Raw genomic sequence first — 19,350 nt, forward strand, 5'->3', positions numbered from 1 at the left:
ACTTCATAAATCCACGGGAGTGTTTGAGAAGTCCCTAGATGGCAGTGTGAGGAGGATGGAGTGAAAAGGGACCTGCATATGAAGGAAACAGCATGACGGAGCCAAGAGAATGCTAACCCTTTACCCAGGCCCTTTGTGGAGCAGAGAGATTATTGGAGAGAGTTTAGGGAAATTATATCCTTTGGGAAAGCCAGATTTTACTTGGAACAGGGAGACAACCTTTGAAAGTTGAGGTTTTGCAAGAAGTAGAGTATTTCATCAGGCCCAGTAGTGTTGCTTGATCAATGATGGGGGAGCCAGGGCCAGGGAAATAGAACATGGGAAGGCAAAAATATTTATTTAGTTATTACACATTCTAGGAGTGAGAAATCTGTTTGGAGTAACTACCCTCAAATAAATCCAGACTTGGTACCATTTGAGTATTAGGCATTACTTTTCTCATCTGATTTCAGACAACAGCTTGGCAGATTCTTTTTCTGGATAGCCAGTGTCTGCCTCATAATTTTCAGAGCTGCAGTTTCTTTCTGGGAAGTAGCTTTTATGATGCATGCTTTGGTAGCCAGGGTGTTGATTTGGTCAAGAGCTGCCTTTCTGTCATTGTTTTGGGAGGTTAGGGGAGAGGATGGATAAGGTGTTTTGGTCAGGGCCATGTAGAGGCTTTGTACAGGTAGGATCTGCCATGTGATGTGCAAAGCTGAGTTTCTTAACCTAGGGCTCTGTTGTCTTTTGTGGAGCCCTAATTTTGCTAGAAAAGTGCCTGCTTGCCCCTCCCTTCCTCCCTCCCCCCCTCCTCCCTCCCTCCCTCTCTCTCTCTCTCTCTCTCTCTCTCTCTAAAGTTGGTTCTCTTTTTTAACCCCCAGTGGAAACCTACATTTCACTTTCTTTTAGTCACATGCATATGGATAGTATTTTAGTCATTTTTAGGGAATTGTATCCTGATACTTATAGAAAAATTTATAGTAAGCTTCCAAAAGGGAATTTCAGATAGTGCAATTAAAGTAGTACTCTTATGGCTTGGGAGATGGCATGAGGCTGACTGTTTTTAAATGAATAAACCATAATCCTGGTTGAAGTTGAATTGTTGTTTAAGAGTGTTGTTTTCAATACATTTAATTTTGAACAAAATACAAATTTTGACTAGATTATTTTTTCGGATATATATTTTTAAAGGTATTACAATAAGTGATACAAGGGTACCTTTCCCTTCCTCTTGTTCCTAAACCTGAAAATAACTAGCTGTAGTTGTCTTATGATAGATCCTGAAACTATTTGATCTTCATGCTCTAGGAATTAAGATGGCAAGGAAAACCAACTAAGAAATCCTTGAGGTAAATGGGAAAGGAAATTAATTTCAAAGTTTTTTTTCTAAAGCCTTAAGTAAAATAAACTGTACTTAATTTAGACTCTTTATGGCCTCTATTTCTTAGGCAAATAAGTGTGTGCAACAGTAAATGTGAAACTATTCATTCCATGCAGGAATTTTCATGTAATTGATGCATCAGTAATCTGGGGATAAATTAGATACTGTGAAAAACAAAATCAAGAAATTGAATATAGAGGGATCTAATACTAGAAGGTGATATTTGTGGTAAGGATGATTATTTACAAGAACAGGGATTTTTATTTACTTATTTATTTTTTTTTCATAGAAATAATTTTGTTTTAAAATTTGTTTTAATTAGTTACACATGACAGTACAATGACCTTGACATATCATACATTTGAATCAGATGGGATATAATATCTCATTTTTCTGAGTATACAGGTTGCAGAATCACATTGGTCATGCATTCACATATATACACATAGTAATAATAATGTCTGTTTCATTCTACTATCCTTCCTATGTCCCCAACCCCTCCCCTCCCCTCCCATCACTTCTCTCTCCCTAATCTAGGGTAACACTATTCTTTTTGTTTTCCTTCTCACATCTTCATACATGTATTTTGTATTATTTATTTTTGAGACGAGATTCTTGCTATGTGGCCCAGCTGGCCCTGAACTCTAAGGCTGAAGTGATCCTTTTGTCCCGGCCTTCTTGAGTAACTGGCATTATAGAGATGTGCTAATGTGCCCAGTTTTTAAAAAATTATTAAGTATTTCAAATGTATGGAGTAGAGAATAAGATTGCTAATATTATAAAAAGCACCTGTTAATATAATCATACCTTTATTTTTCTGAAACAGAATGTTATAAAATTTTTACTACACATATACAGTTACATGCATTATTATAAATCTTTGAAACCTTCTTACTCCTTCTCCCTCTTTGGGGGGAACTATGCCTTATAGGGGTTGCTAAGTAAAATGATAAACTACTGGAACTAGAAAAGCCTTTACTGCCCCCACACACCAGAAATTTGTTAACTCATAAAGTGCAAAGAAGCTTTAACCATTTCTCCGTTGCTTCTACTTCTTTAGTGATCTTAATTTTGATCAAAAGGGTCTAGAACTAGAGGAAGAGATACAGAAAATCTTTTTGTGGATATGAGAGTCCTCCTCCCCTCACCCAGATGACTATAAAGGAGGTATTTTAGAAGCAAGTCACCAAATCTGGCAGCATTTTTTGTATATTTATTTATCTTTATTAATTTTAACATTTAAAAAGACCTGTTTATTTAGTTTCTCTGAGTTTTTGTGAATACTCTAATGTTTGACTCTTCTGTTGTCCTCAGGATTCAAAAATTTCCTCTATGGAGCGTGGGCTCCGGGACCTGGAAGAGGAAATTCAGATGCTGAAATCAAATGGGGCTTTGAGTACTGAAGAACGGGAGGAAGAAATGAAGCAAATGGAGGTGTATCGCAGCCATTCTAAATTTATGAAAAACAAGGTAATGGTGCATAATACTACTATAGTTCATAGGAATGATGTGAAAGATTGATGCATATTTTTACTTCTTTAGTAATGATAAAGATCTACTTTATTGTTTTATCAGACATTCGGAAGCATTCTTTTAAATGGAATTTTCCCAGAATTAAGGTCAAAATTCCTGATATCATACAGTTATTATAAGCTTTTATTTAAAAGAAAAGTACTTGTATGAGACAAAGTCTATATTTTTGTAATTTAACTTATCCTATCTATAAGTACTTTTGAGGTGATTTAGTAGTATTATATCCAGATGTGTTTTTCTTCATTATATGAGACATCCAGTTCTCTATCTCTTGTGAAATATTTTAAGTCAAAATCCTAAGAGGCTGAATCCAGCTTTTTTTTTTTTCTCCTTCCTGAAATGGGTTAAATGAAACTGTGTTTCCCCTTTAAAAACAGGAAAGCTCTGTGCTGTATCCCTTGGAGAAGGTCCATTTGCTTCCAGGTTTTTTGCTTCCCATGTCCATTTCAGGCATAGTGTAATAAGATAGATACCATGGAGACTTACTTGACAGCATGTGTTTTAAAATCAGTCACATTATTTCTTCCTTATATCCAAAGTCATTTAGTTTGAGTTGATAAACTGTTTAGACAAATTGAAGGATTTAATTTATTATAGGTATCAGTTTTGTTGTGGTTTAATTAAAAATCACAATTGTAATGGTAGTAAAATTTTAATTTGACAGTATTTCTCGACTGTATTACCCAAATGGATATCCAAGAATTGAAAACTGAAACATTCACAGTAGTGTAAGAGATAACAACATGGTAACTCCCTCCTGCATTTCTGTTTTTTTGTTGTAGTACCCACACCTGCCTTATATGTCTTTAAAATATTTCCTTACTATTAAGAATCTATTATCAGCTGGATGTGATGGCGCATGCCTGTAATCCCAGTGGCTTGGGAGGCTGAGGCAGGAAGGATCACAAGTTCAAAGCGAGCCTTAGCAATGGTGAGGCATTAAACAGCTTAGTGAGACCTTGTCTCTAAATAAGATACAAAATAGGGCTGGGGATGTGGCTCAGTGGTTGAGTGTCCCTGAGTTCAATCCTTGGTACCCCCCCCCCCCCCCCCCGCCAAAAAAAAAGAATCTGTTATCAATGACATCTGGCAATTTTATGTTAATTTTAGAACTTAAAAATTCACATATCCAGCCTTCTATTAGTTTGGGTTTTTCACCCCTTGACAACAAAATACACTGCAATAAAGTCTGTATGTTTATGCTTTCCATTTGTTGATAGCACATGACAGTTTATTAAAAAAACAAAACAAAACTGAAAAAACCACACACAATCCTGTGAAAACTGAGAAACCTTCTATGTCCCTTTGAAGAGGGAATTAGGGGAACAGATTTAATTGTGTACATGAGTCATTGTTATTTCCAGTGGCCGTTCTGGCTCAAAAGTAGTTAATAAGATGACCTAACTTGACACATGAGTGAAAAAGAATAACAATGTCGTGACAGGTAGAGCAACTGAAGGAGGAACTAAGTTCGAAAGAGGCTCAAGGGGAGGAGCTGAAAAAGAGAGCAGCTGGTCTTCAGGCTGAGGTCTTTGCCGTAAGATTTACCTCTTTGTGTGCAGTGATCCCACAGTGGGACCCTGCCAGTTCTGGCTTCTGGGTGGCTTACACTTTCATTCTCTGTGGTTGGCAACTTTACCCACCACTAGCACTAACCAGCCTGCTTTGTTCTTTAACTGACTCCTGTTCACTAGTTTGACCCAGATGCCACTTTATATGCACTGAGCCCTGTGTTTTCTGGAAGCCCTATAACATGATTCTTTATTGTTGCTTTTATTCTTCTATGGAAGGTATTTCAAAGCTTGTTTTTTCCCCCCAAGCCATTATTACTAGATAGTTGTTGATTTATATAAATGGTGGTCTTTTTTCTTCTTACATGCAGGAATTACAGATGTTTTAGGCCCATCACCTAGAGTTCATTTGAATTTGAAATTCTCACGTAGAATACCTCTTATGTAGACATTGCCTTTAAATTCTCATTAAGTGATTCTGCAGCAAATGTTATTTTCTTTAGGGCAGATGGATAGAAAATAATTAGCTTATTTAGAGTTATCAGTAAATTTGAATTAGTGTGTGACATATCAAGTATCTAAATCTAGTTCATCCTTCTGTTTAATGAACTTAATATTTCATTTCAAAACATAATAATAAATAATAATAAAATAGCTAATACTAATTTATTGTAAGCTCTTTATAACCTTCTGAATTTATCAACCCCAATTTATAGATGAGGAAACCAAGAAAACAGAATGATGCCTAGGAAATGACAGTTTTTAAGAGTCAGGGTGTTAGCTAAGACTGTAATGCAGAATAGAAAAAATCTTGTGCTAATTTGGTATGTTTGCTGTTTATGAACCACTTTATAGTATTGATAAAAAGCAAACTGTTTTGTTTGAAAGAGTCTAATTTGGCTAATGGCTTGACCATGTCTAGAGGAGAAGATAATCTATTATTTCCTTTATTTTTTTAGCTACTATTATTCATTTCTGTGTAATGTTAGGCTAAATGGATTTCATACATTATTTTATTGAATCCCTAAACAATAAAGTGACATTGGTATAATTTCTTCCTGTTACAAGTTAGGAAACCAAAACTTAAAGAGGCAGAGTAATTGCTCAAAGACATAGCTCTCTCAGCCTAACATGTGGCTGACTGCAAAGTCTTGTGCTTGTGACTTTTTATTATTTGCTTTTTGTTTATAATATTCTCTCCTCTTCTGAGTCTTTAAGGAAAATTTGTGCTTCTAAATTTCGTTTAAAATATTTTCTTTCCTTTTTCAGTCTTTCCTGTCAGTATAACTATATGTGAAGCTTATTCAATAATGTAGATGATTAGTAGGAAACTGAGATTTTATATTTATTTTTGATCCTATGATTGGAAGTAGCTGGAAATTTGAATAACCTTTAGGCCATAGTTCTTTACTAAGGAAGTGGTAACACTTTAAGCATTTCTTCTGAATATTCATTTATAAAACAGATGCATTTTTAGTGCAATCTGTGTGTTAGGGATGGGATAATAGTAATGTGAATTATTTGTTGATAAAGTGATAGATATATCATCAGTATCTACAAGTACTTGGCCTATAATAAGCATACAGAAATATTGTATGAATGCATAACTTTATTAGTAAACAGATTTCATATGAGAAAAATGCTTTTTTTTTGTTAAAATGGAAGTCTAAATTAGAAATTTATTTGTAGTGTTTCTTAAAATTTTCTGGTAAAATTTATTTCCTTTTGGGAAATTGTTTTTAAAAGCTTTACCCCTTTTACCTGAGATTATTACAATAAAATACTCTAGTATTATTAAAAAAAATAAATAAAAGGACTTGTGGGATGCAATGGCTCATGCCTGTAATACCTGCTACTTGGGAGGCTAAGGCAGGAGGATCACAAGTTTGAGGCCAACCGTAACAACTTAATGAGACCCCATCTCAAAATAAAAAGAGCCTGGGAATGTAGTTAAGTGGCAGTGCACCCTTGATTTTAGTCCCCCGTACTACTAAAAAGAAAAAAGAAAGAAAAAGAAAAGGACTTTTCATTTAATCAGTGATAATGAAATTACTGACTTTTTGTTTAATTTATACTTTCAACAATGTCTTTTAGTACCTTGCTGGGTGGTAGACTTAATATAAAAGCAGATCTAATTTCTGTTTATTTGGTTTATATTTAGAATAAAAGACTTTAAAAAATTCTTAGAAACAATAGAGATATAGAGGAAATGTTTGAAAGAAAGTATTTTCTAGTTAAGAGAGATTTTTATGAGATAATGAATGGCATCAGTTGATTTATGGATTACCCTTTCAGAGTAACAAACTTTAAATTACACATGTAGGTTTTTACAGAGAGATTTAATGCATTAACTTTTATCCGTTTTGATGATATGACATATTGTAGGTGATAGAACTTTATAGATAGAATCTTTTTTGTCAAGTTTTATACACATAACAAAAATTATACAATTTTAAAAAACACATGTCTGTAATAACTTGTAGCACTGAAAGAAACAGTTTTTAAGATAAGGCTTTTATGAAACTTGTTTGAGAATGAGAATAAAACTTAACAAAAAATAGAGATGCAGCACTACCTTTTGAATTTAAATAGTAGTATCAGGAGGTTTCTTTTTTCCTTCTGTTATATATGTACATTAATCTAACGTTTGATCCTTTACATTCTAGAGAGATCTGACTTAATAAAATGGAAACTACTTTTTTAGAACAGTGGAGTTTAGGTGCATACGGCTATCTTATAGTTATCTAATTGAGTTGGAAATTTTTTTCCATATCTTTACTCTAAAGGGTTTTAAAGAATATTTAGAAGACAACAAATGAAAAGTGGAAATTTCCCTCTTTGTTGAATAAGCTTCATTTTTAGGGGATGTGGAGGTGGTGGTGGGATCCAACATAAGATGATGGAAAGGAGATGAATATGTTGTGTCTTATTTATTTATTTATTTACCTTACCTACCTACCTACCTACCTACCTACCTACCTACCTACTGTGCTGAGAAATGAATCAGGGCTTTGTGCCTGCTAAGGAGGTGCTCTACCATTGAGCTACACCCCAGGCTTCTGTCTTAGTTTTTTATCTTGTGATTTAGATTTGTCAGAGGTCAAGATGAGAGGTCCTTTTTTTTTTTTTTTTCTTAGAGTGTTTTTTTTTTTTTTCCCCAGATTGGCCAGGTGAAACAGGAGCTGTCCAGAAAAGACACAGAACTACTCGCCCTACAGACAAAGCTAGAAACGCTCACAAACCAGTTCTCAGACAGTAAACAACACATTGAGGTGCTGAAGGAGTCCTTGACTGCTAAGGAACAAAGAGCTGCCATCCTGCAGACCGAGGTAAAGGGATTCTGGGATGCATGTGGAATTGATACCTTGACATCTTTTCAAAAGTGCTATTTTTTAATGTTTAGATTTGGAAAATATGAATAATGTTACAATTTATTCTTCAGCAGTATGATCATTTATTGTACTAAAATCTAACCACCTTGTTCCACTTGTTCTTAGCTCTAACAAATTAAAACTGTGCTATTTATTTACAATTTTAATATTTTAGACTTTTAACAAGTTTGTACTTTAGAGTATATTCTAAATATTCAAATGAAAGGATACTTATAAGAAAGAAATAATTGCATTAGAAGCCTTAATTCTCATCCATTGTAAATTGTCATGAGTGTCAATGAAGTTAGTTATCCTGTGTTTGGATTATATGCAAAACATCCTTAATTTTTAATATTATGAATAGTTTTATGTAGGCAAGTTATAGAATCTGTAAATGTTCTAAATAGATGTAGTTTTGAACTATAGATCATTAGACAGTGTCTTTTCATGTATATCCTGCTTGAAAATAAAGTTAGTGTTTTCAGAAATCTTAGATTATCTCATCTATTGGCCCTCATTTCAGGGAGGAGAAAGTAATCCCAGGGAAATTCTCTTCTGTTGTATTTTCAAGGATCAAAGACAAGGAATTGGTGTTCTTATTTGGATACTGTCTTAATAAAAATATTTTTAAAAGATCTCAGTGAAATATATATAATTTAGGTAGGAATAGGGAGTAGTTCTGTATAAAAGAAAGATAAAGCATATAATGTAGATTAATTTTTTTAAAAAAACAACCAGACAATAGATAAATAAGGGCATAGTTTGATGGACAAAGGAATGTGGAGGAAAAAGAATAAAAGCATCATAGTTTTGGACAAACAGAATCTTCAAGTATGGAGGAATGAAAAAAGACTTGGGGAAGGGACTGAAACTATTTCGTGTTGTATTTTTTTTTTTTTTTTGTCTGTATAGTTTCACGCTTTGTGGAAAATGAGAGATTTGTTGATGTAGTTGACATTTCCTTATAATTCACATTTTTTCTTTTAAAATCATATTTCATTTTATCATGTTATCAATTCCATTCTACCTCAGAGAGAGATTTGGGTATAAAATCACAAGGTGCAATAAAGGTTAAGGCTATAGAGTCATCTTTTTTGAGTTTGGACTTTTATCTTTACCACTTGCTTACTAGGTGCATGATCTTAGGTGTGTACTTAACTTCATGGTGCCTCTCTTGCCACATTTATAACGTGAACTGAGTAGTAGTATCAGCTCCTAAATTTGATCTTAAAATTAAGCTAGTTATTCATGTCTAGTACCAGACACATCGTATGGTCTTTATATATAGTTATTATCATCATCATTATAATTCTTTTTTTTTTTAAGAGAGAGTGAGAGAGGAAAGAGGAGAGAGAGAGAGAGAGAGAGGTTTTAATATTTATTTTTTAGTTCTCGGTGGACACAACATCTTTGTTGGTATGTGGTGCTGAGGATCGAACCCGGGCCGCACGCGTGCCAGGTGAGCGCGCTACCGCTTGAGCCACATCCCCAGCCCCCATTATAATTCTTATAATAAAATCAGCTCATATATATAAACTGTTAGGATTGTTAGGAGAACATAGTTGGTTTTCTTTTATTGGCATAAATTTGTTTTGAAGATATGCTTTTCATGTATTTATTGGGCTAAATTTAGCTTTATTCACAGAATTAGAAATTTAAAATCACCTGGAAAATATTACCCACAAAGTTATTAGTTTATAGTTTTATTAAGAAAAAGAAACTTGTACATGCAGTACTACAAAAGACTCAGAAGAGGGTGCCAGTATCTTAGAGGTGGTCCCTGCTTTTAGGTTTGCTACTGCGATGGCTTTGGCTGGAGGCAGCAGGTGTGCAAACTAGAGAACGAAGCAGTTGGCTAATGATAATGCAAACATTTAAAAGCTTGTCACAACCTAATAAATGACTTTTCCCCCTTGGCAATCCATCCTTCTCTTTCTACCCAACTCAAATAATGTTCTTATTAGCTAGGTCTCACACAGATGGGCTTATGATTGGTTTCTTGTACCATAGAGAATAAAGACTGTATTTGTTGTCATTCTCGAATGGTTTTAATATTTGTTTTTAGCTATTGTGGGAGAAGCTGAGCCTCAGTGGATTCCCCCAGTTAAGTTATTAGGACAACTGCTCAAATATAACCATTTCATCCCTATTTAAGAGTATGAAAGCTAACTTCTCTTTGATTTTGGGTTGATTTTAAGATTGTATTATGATTATTTATTAGCATTTACATAAAAGTGACATTTGATAAGAGTCACTTTTCCCAATGCAATTTCCCAGGTTAGAGCCCAATAAAAGGCAGTTCATCCCAGTATTTTGAAAGTTACTTTGTATTTCTATATTTAAAAAAATTTTTTGTAGTTGTAGATGGACAGAATGCCTTTATTTTATTTGTTTATTTTTATGTGGTGCTAAGGATCGAACCCAGTGCCTCACACAGTGGCAGGTAAGCACTCTGCCACTGAGATACAGCCCCAGCCCTCTGTATTTTGCTCTTAGTTGATTTTTGTCCTCTTCTCGGTAGCTATCCTAGGTTCAGTCTAAATCACTTAAAAAATACATATATATTTTATATATGAAAAAAACATGAGTCATAGGACTTTTTTTAAATTAAAAAAAAATTTAAGGAAAAAAGTGGTATGGGAAAGGACCTGTTTGGCCCACTCTCTTCCCTACTGTGGGCAGTTGGGTTGAGGCCCTTAGGTGTATAATGAATGCAAAATTGCTCCTATTTTATAAACATCTCTCTTAATCTGTTAACCTTCACAGAAATACTCTGGATTTAGTAAAATAGAGGTTAAAAGCATGGGCTTTGGAATCAGACCTGGGCTTAAAGCCCATCCTCCCTCTGTGTTCATTCCTCTGTGACCATAGATGAGTTTCTTCACCTCTTTAGGACTATGTATCCTCAGCTGTAAAAATAAGTATAATGACATTACCAACTTGCTAAGGTGTTGAATTATGTAGCTCTTTTCTGAATATGGAAGGAAGCTTAAATTCAGTGGGTTAAAATATTTTAAAACACTTTATAGCAGTTCGATTTTATCTCTATTTTATTTGCTCCTCATAGTAATGGTGTGGGTTAGACAGGGTAAGTATTATTTTGCTTTTATAATTGAAGATTAGAAGAAGTAGTTGTTAGTTCATTGTATTTAATACTACTGTTGGGGCTACTCTGACTAATAATCCTGGGACTTTTAATACTGATAATAATATTCTCAGTAACTTTCCAATTTATGCCCACTTTTTATTCCTAAATCTTAATGCCATACTATAAGCCTCTCACTAAATTCAATATGCAAAGCTAATTTTATCAATAAACTAAAATAATATTGACCTTGCTGTCTCAGCATGATAGCATTTTTTCTTCTCCAGGAAATTGTGTTTTGAAATTCTGTTTATTCAAGATGAGCATTATTATAGAGACAGTAGGAAGAAGTCATATTTTTTTCTTCCATGGGACACAGGATCACCATCCAGCAAAAGTAAATAATTGCTCTAGCTCTAGGATTTCCAGATACTAGCTAAGTTGTTAGGATGCTGTTCTTTGACATATTCGGTCTGTTTGCAGCCCCAACGCAATGCCATGGTATGCTGCCTTTTAAGATACAGTTCTGACTTTCTTAGCACCAGAGGGCATTTTTGGAGGTCACTTAGTCTTTCCATAATTAAAAAGTATGTCTGATTATATGTAACATTGAGTGCTTTCCATAGTTAAAAAGTATATTTGATTATTTGTAACATTGAGTGCTTTCTGTGTACCAGGTAGAGTGTGTATACTTTCATTTGTTTTTTTCAGTTAATCCTTAAGGTACCCTTCTAAAAAATAGAAGACTCTTCAAAGCAGTGGGAATATAGTGGTGAATAAAATAGACTGATGATTGTATCTGTACGAAACAGCTGCTTAGAATAAGAGAGAACTAGGTCCCGTGACTAGAACAGAGTTTGGAATCTTTTTCAGGTGACTATGTTTTGTCTCAAATGCCCTACTGTGAGAACTGCTGGTCTTGGATGAATTATGGGGTGAGGTTGGGGACAGGTGTTGTGGGGGTAACTTAGGCATGACATTAAGCCTGCTTGTGTAGGTAGACTGGTCAGCTTCTGAGTGTTCCTTCTTCTCAGCATCCCTTATATATCTGAGTGTACAGCGTATCTTTAGAAAAAAGAGCTTTATCTGAACAGAAGTAAAGATTATTAGACTATAGGTTCCTTGATCCGGGAGGCTTACTTCCTATAACCACTCCAAATGATGAGTTGGCAATGCTCACAGTGGTAATGGATAATATCTTGTTTGTGGGAAGAGGTACATAATGTTAAACTTAGGAAATTGACAAGAAAATGTAAGTGTAAAGCATGGCTCTTAATATACCAGAAGAATCTAATTGGAGCATATGAGTTTTAAATCAGCAGAATAAAACTCAGTTTTCTATTTGTAGAGAAAAGAATGTGGGATAGGGAGAAAGAATAATGATGGTGTGTAGACATTATGAAAAAAAGATGACTAAAATAAGTATGAATAATGGGAGAGGCAGTAAATTCAAATGAGTTATGCTTAGAGTAAAATATTAGTTGTCAATAAGAATTAAACAGATAAATTGAATAGGTAAACTGAAGCAGCAAAACTAAAAATATAAAGAAAGTATTTTTTTTTTCCTTTTGGTTGCTGCTGGGAATCAAACCTATGGCCTTGCACATGCTAAATGTATGTGCTCTACTGTGGATTGAAATCCCCAGCCCAAGAAAAAAACTTAAAAAATAAAAAATTTTATGTTGGGAAAATATATTGCTACTAATCTGATTTACCTTAATAGTAAATATACTTTTAGGCAAGTAAGTTATAAGATATACAGAACAATGTTATATTAGAGGAATAATAGATAAAAAATATAATGATTGGGAATATTTATGCATCTAACAACATTGTGTTTAAGTATATAAAGTAGCAATAAGAAGAAATAAATGAATCATCTGTTGTTGCAGTTGGTCATTTGAACATGCTCCTTTCAGAATTTGGTCAAATAAACAAAGAGAAGCAATAATTTAGAAAATTACAGTAAACATTGATAAACTGAGACTGATAGGTGTATATATAAAATCTTGCATTAACAAATAGAGAATAAATAATATTTTCAAGAACTTATTGGACAGTCATAAAAATCAATGATGTACACAAAGGAGACTTCAAAATTCCCAAGAATCAAAAGTCAAATAGACTATGTTCTCTTGTAAAGCAGCAAAATGAGAAATCACTTATAAAGAATTGTAACACAAAACCCAGATAAGTCTGGAATCTGAAACATATTAGTGAAATGACTTGTGGGTTAAAAGAGAAATACATACATTTTAGAAATGATACTGAAAGAACTAAATATGAAAATCTATGGAATATAAAGTAAAAAAGCCTACAGGAATAGGTATTCATTTTTATATTCAAGGTGTTCTAAAAGGTAGTAAAAAGCAAGGAAGCCCAAGAATCTACAGTATATAAGGAAAAATACATAAATTGAAAGATATATCATGTTAAAAGATATAGTATAATACTGCAAGTATATTAGTTCTCCCTAAGTGTGTGTATGTGTGTATGTGTGTGTGTGTGTGTGTGTGTGTGTGTGTATTTTGCAATTCCTATTAAAATATCAAGCAACACTGTAGAACAAAGTGGTAATGGCATGGGATAGGGCAGGTAGACTAGTGAAAGAAGAGATTGTGAAATCAGAAACATTTATATGGAGGGAATATTATTATCTAGTGTGAAGTAAGTGTTGAAAAACTGACATACCATATGAAGAATAAAGTAGGCCATCTACTTCATGCCAAATAAAACAGTGAATTCTACATTTATTAATGCCTCAATATGAAAGAGAAAATACTACAAAGCTAATAAGTGAAAATGTTGGATAGGACTATCTTGGATAGGATGTCTTTTTTTTTTTTTTTTTTAAAGAGAGAGAGAGAGAGAGAGAGAGAGAGAGAGAGAATTCCAATATTTATTTTTCAGTTTTCAGCAGACACAACATCTTTGTTTGTATGTGGTGCTGAGGATCGAACCCAGGCCGCACGCATGCCAGGCGAGCGCGCTACCGCTTGAGCCACATCCCCTGCCCAGGATAGGATGTCTTAAATAATTCCCTCAAATTTAAGAATTTTTGTTCAAGAAGGAACACCATTGGCAAAGTCCACAAATGGGTGGCTGATGGAGAGAAAAATTTTCAGTGCTTCCCAAGATAATAAGGAATAATAGGGAGGTGGAGAAGGAAATGTGTTCGAATAGGCAGTTAACAGAGAACAAAACCTAAGGGTTAACAAATATACCATGACATCTTCAATCTAATGAATAAACAAAAATGAAGATTTTAAAGACAATGAAATACTACATTCCATTCCTCAAATTGATAAAAATTAGAAAATGAGATACCTTCCAGTGCTTGTGAGGATTTCAGGAAACAAGAACATAAGTAGCATAGTTGTACTCAATAATCCTACTCCACAATAGGTTTTCTAGAGAAACTTTCCCACTGATACATGATTGTAAGGATGTTCATTACAGCATGGTTTAGGGGATTAGGGAATTGAAAGCAGCCTAAGTGTTTATCACTAGGGTGTTAGATAAAAAATATAATAGATGTATAACATGGAATACTATGTAAAAATCAGAAAACAATGTTCCCAAAATGTATTTATTTGGACTGTTGATGATGTTTTTTTATATCTATCTATCTATCTATCTATCTATCTATATATATCTTTATTTTACATTTATGTGGTGCTGAGGATCCAACCCAGTGCCTAATGCATGCTAGGCAAGCACTCTACCACTGAGCCATAACCCCAGCCCTTGATGATATATTTTAAAAGTAAGAAACAGGATAAGGTATATATCATTAATATAAATGAAAATGCACATATATAAAAATCACCTTGTAGCAGTGGTGCACACCTGTAATCCTAGTGGCTTGGGAGGCTGAGGCAGGAGAATTGCTAGTTCCAAGCCAGCCTTAACAACTTAGCCAGGCCCTAAGCAGCTTAGTGAGACCCTGTCTCTAAATAAAATACAAAATAGGGATGGGAATGTGGCTCAGTGGCTGAGCACCTCTGGGTTTAATCCCTGGCACCCCCTGTCCAAGAACACCTTGTGTATTTCCAAGATGCATAAGATACAAGAACATTAAACACTCTAGAATAACTGCATATTGAAGGAGTAAGGGCACTGAATATAAAATAGAAATATAATAATAAAATTAGAGTAGAATTGCATGGCTCAGTGGTAATTTTTACATGAATTGAGGATAAGAGGAATATAGTACTTTCTCTTCCTGGACTTCAGGGTAAAAAGATCTCTCTTCATGTATGTTTGAGTTTGAATTGCTCTTGAGGGATGTGCTTTGAACGTGGTGCACACAGATTCTCACAGGTAAAGCCCTGCTTAGAATCAGTTTACAGCTCCAAATTACTTAATCATCTGTGGAGTGTTATCTACCCTGTCAGAGGTAAGAGCAGATAGAATGATTAGACCCTTATGAACATTGGATAATAGAATGAGACTATAAAATAAATTATTACAATTAAAGGTTGACTAGTGAGTGTGGCAGCACTCTCCAGAAAGGATGATCACATATACCTTGTTGGGATGTTGTTTCAAGATTGTTGAGAGTAAAAGATGATTCAGTGTAGCAAAGGAAGCTCTCACTATTTCATATAGTGTCTTTAAATTTTGGCTTTGCCTCTTATTTTCATTCAAAGTTTAGACATTTTATGTCCCAATTTTTTCTTCTGTGAAAATAATTATAGAGCTACTCATAGTTTTATGATGAGTTAATATATGAACATAGTAGTAATCAGAAAATATTAAATTATCATGACATGAGGGAAGGATTTAAAACATGATCAAAGAACAAAACACTATAAATAACATAAGCATATTTTGAAAGGCCAAAACAGGATTTTAAATGTGAAATATGTTGTAACTAAAGTTGAAAACTTAGTGTAATAGTTTAGTATATTAGAGATTAGAGAGTGCTGCAGGAAAGTTAGTGAATTGGAACTTAAAACTGGTGATATAATATCTAGAGAACAATAGGGAAGGGTAAAAAGGTAGACATTTAAAAAGAAAATTCCATGGGAATAAAGGCCATTTTATATCTATGGGAGTTTCAGAAGGAGAGAATAGAAGGCAATTTTAGTTTTCATTCTTTTTTTTTTTTTTTTTTTTTTTGGGTGATGCTAGGGAGTTGAACCTGAGACTTTCAGGAGGCAACCTTAAAAGACAATTGTCAGTAATTTTTCAATTTAGCTAAATGTGGTGGTATACACCTGTAATCCCAGCTACCTACTAGGGAGGCTAAGGCAGGAGAATGGCAGGTTGAGTTCACCTTGGACAAATTATTAGTATATACACACACACACACACACACACACACACACATATATATATATATATATATATATATGCATACACACATAAGTAAATAAAATGTGATATATTATATATATATATATATATATACACATACACACACACACACACACACACATAGAAATAGAAAAAAAATTTAACAATACAGGAATGCTTTCTTCAATTTAGATAGGAACAAATTATGCCTGAGTAGGAAGCTATTTATGCATACTACATGTATCATCATGAAACCCTGGATAAGCATTTCCTACAAAGGATTGATAGTTAGACAACATCAGATTGTTCATTAGCAATAATAGTTGTGAGAATACAGTAGAGTAGAATCTTCAAAGTTTAAGGAAAATCATTGGCAACTCAGAATTGTGGATCCAAATAGCTGTCATTCTTCAGTGAAAAGTAAAATAAAGACAATTTTCCAGACTAACAAACTGAGCAGTTTAGTACCTATGGATCCCTGTATGAGGAACTGCTGTACTGAAGGAAGAAGCAAGCTGAGTATGTTGGTGCATGTCTATAATCCCAGTTTGAGCCCAGCCTCAGCAACTTAGCTAGGCCCTAAGTAATTTAATGTGACCTGTCTTAAAAAAAAAAAAAAAAAAGGTGGGGGTTGCCCCTGAGCTCAATCCCCAGAACTGGAAAGAAGAAGAAGAAGAAGAAGAAAAAAAAAACTGTTTCCAGAAGGAAAGAGTGAGATACAAGAAAGAATAATAGACAAAATAACATTAATTTAATAAGTAGAAAAAAAATCAAATGTCACTCTACATATTTGTACAGACATTACAGAGATAGTGCCATTAAGGCCAAAACCCCCAAATCAATTGACGTGTATTCAAAAAAGATGATGGATTTCAGAGAAAGAACATAAAAGGAAGAGCTTATCTATTGTGTCTGACTGTTGGTAGATGATAGAACAGGCAAAATTTCACATCTAGATTGTTTCTAGCTACCCTGTCAAGAAGAAGGACTGGATAGAGTAGAATATAAATTTAGACAGGAGCAAAATGAAATGAAATGAAGCCTAAGATGTGTGAAAAGAGAAACTGTAAGGAAGCATTAAAGAGATCTATTACCTTGCTACTCAGAGTGCCCAGAGACTTACCTAAGAGCTTCTTGCAAGGCAGAATCTTGATCCTCACTTCAGATTTCCTGAATCAGGGCCTTCATTCTAACAAGTTCTCCAATTTGAGAAATACTGTAAGATTGTCTTTTAGCTAGGACAGTTAAAATCTAGAGGCAAGTAAAATTAATGATTTGATATTGATTATCATTGATGAATCACGAAGATGAGAGTGTTTTCTGAGAATGGATTTGAGCTGATGTCATTTTAAGTTTCAAAAAGGGAAGAGAAGATTGCCACATCTGTGCATAGCCTAATCTTTTCCCAAAATCCAACATTAGAATGGAATATTAGAGGGAAGGTTTGTGAGGTCCTTGAAGTAGAAGTGATCATTCAGAGCCAACATTAAAACTAGATCATCTCAAACTAACTTTATGTTCTTCTTTGATAGGATTTCTAGACTGGAAGATCAGAAGAATATGGAAGATATAGTAAATCTGTACGTGTTGGAGGCACTGTCAGGGAAGTGTATGGATGGATTAGCTTATAATTAGGTTTCTTCACATTTGAAAAATGAAGCCGGGTACAGTGGTATATGCCTGTACCAGTACTTGAAAGGCTGAGACATGAGGATTCCAAATTTGAGGCCAGCCTGTCTCAGAATAAAAGAGAAAAGATTGGGTATGTAGCTCAGTGTTAGAGTATTCCTGGGTTCAGTACCCAGTACCAAACAATCAAATAAATACAAAACAAAACAAACCTATCTCACTTATGTGTAAAATGACTTTTCCAGAAATTGTATTTAATGATATGTTACCCTACATGTAAATTCCTGATAGAATTTATACCTCTCTAAATGTGACTCTTTCTTATTTAATATCTTAATTAATGAATTGGGTAGGAAAAAATGAGATGGTAACATGCATGTTAGATGAGAATTTCAGCATTCTGAAAGATCTATAGAGCTGAATTATTGACTAAATCTAGTAGGGTTAATTTAATAGCTGAATGTAAAAATATTTATGTACCATTCCTCCCTTGCAAAATGTATGCATGTGTGCACACAGGACATTCTACTTAAATAACCCCTGAAAGTCTGTATGGTGGTTGCCACTGCTCCCTCTTTCCCTCCAAAAAACAAAAAAAAAAACTTATTGAAATCTTATGTTGTTTTAAAAGTGTCTGGAATAAGAAGGAAGTGATCAGATCACACATAAAATACTGAGTTCTGGGTACAATGATAGACATTGACATATTTAATCATGCTTCAATGCAGAGTTCAAAACCATGGCATATTAAGGAACAGTTAGATGGTAGCTTGCAACAGAAATACTCTTGGGATAAAATGATAGTCTCATGTTATTTGAATGGCTGTTAAGGAGAAGAGAGAGTCCTAATGGGTTGAACTTGGACTAATGGGTAAAACTATAGAAAAACATTTTATTTTCTACTTCAAGATAAGATATTATTTTGTATTATACCTGTTATAAAGTAGGATGTCGGCAGCCTCACAAAGTGTACATCTGATCATTACTGCTAGTGTTCAAGTATTAGAGATGTCTTGTACAGGTACTTCAGGCTTTGGGTGAGAGATTGAACTGGGTCTTTTAACGGTCCTGTCAATGCTAGTATTCTCAGGGCTTTTACATAGACCTGTAAGGCTTAGTGATCTTAGTCTGATACCAGAATGAAGAAGTGTTACATACATGTTTGCTTAGAGGGATCAAGGTAGAAGAACCAGACTGGCTGGCCACTCTGCCTATCAGGTTTGAAGAAGCAAAGATAACATTTTTGGCCAGGTGTGGAGGTGCATGCCTGTAATCCCAACAGCTTTAGAGCCTGAGACAGAAGGATCTTGAGTTCAAAGCAAGCCTGAACATCAGTGAGGCGCTAAGCAACTCAGTGAGACCCTAAGCAATTCAGAGAGATCCTGTCTCTAAATAAAATACAAAATAGGGCTGGGGATGTGGCTCAGTGGTTGAGTGCCTCTGAGTTCAACCCCCTGTTTGTTCAAAAACAAAACAAAACAAAACAAAATAACCCCACAATTTTATTATTAATGCTGTATGCTTTATATAGTCATCACTTTTTTGATAAGGAATTTCAAG

General features: G+C 34.3%; 1 protein-coding gene across 1 annotated transcript in view; it reads left to right on the forward strand.

The window, feature by feature from the left end:
* The window catches only part of ERC1 (ELKS/RAB6-interacting/CAST family member 1), a gene marked incomplete at its 3' end in the record, with an annotated part of 440,133 nt that overhangs the window by 116,192 nt on the left and 304,591 nt on the right, over positions 1–19,350 (forward strand). Inside the window, exons 5-7 of the mRNA XM_081310767.1 lie at positions 2,675–2,830; positions 4,338–4,430; positions 7,566–7,733. Coding sequence (XP_081166893.1) covers positions 2,675–2,830; positions 4,338–4,430; positions 7,566–7,733 — 417 coding nt within the window. The remainder of the gene's footprint in view (positions 1–2,674; positions 2,831–4,337; positions 4,431–7,565; positions 7,734–19,350) is intronic.

Source organism: Spermophilus citellus (genome assembly GCF_964194105.1).
Source record: "Spermophilus citellus genome assembly, chromosome: 10".
Classification (NCBI taxonomy): Eukaryota; Metazoa; Chordata; class Mammalia; order Rodentia; family Sciuridae; genus Spermophilus; species Spermophilus citellus.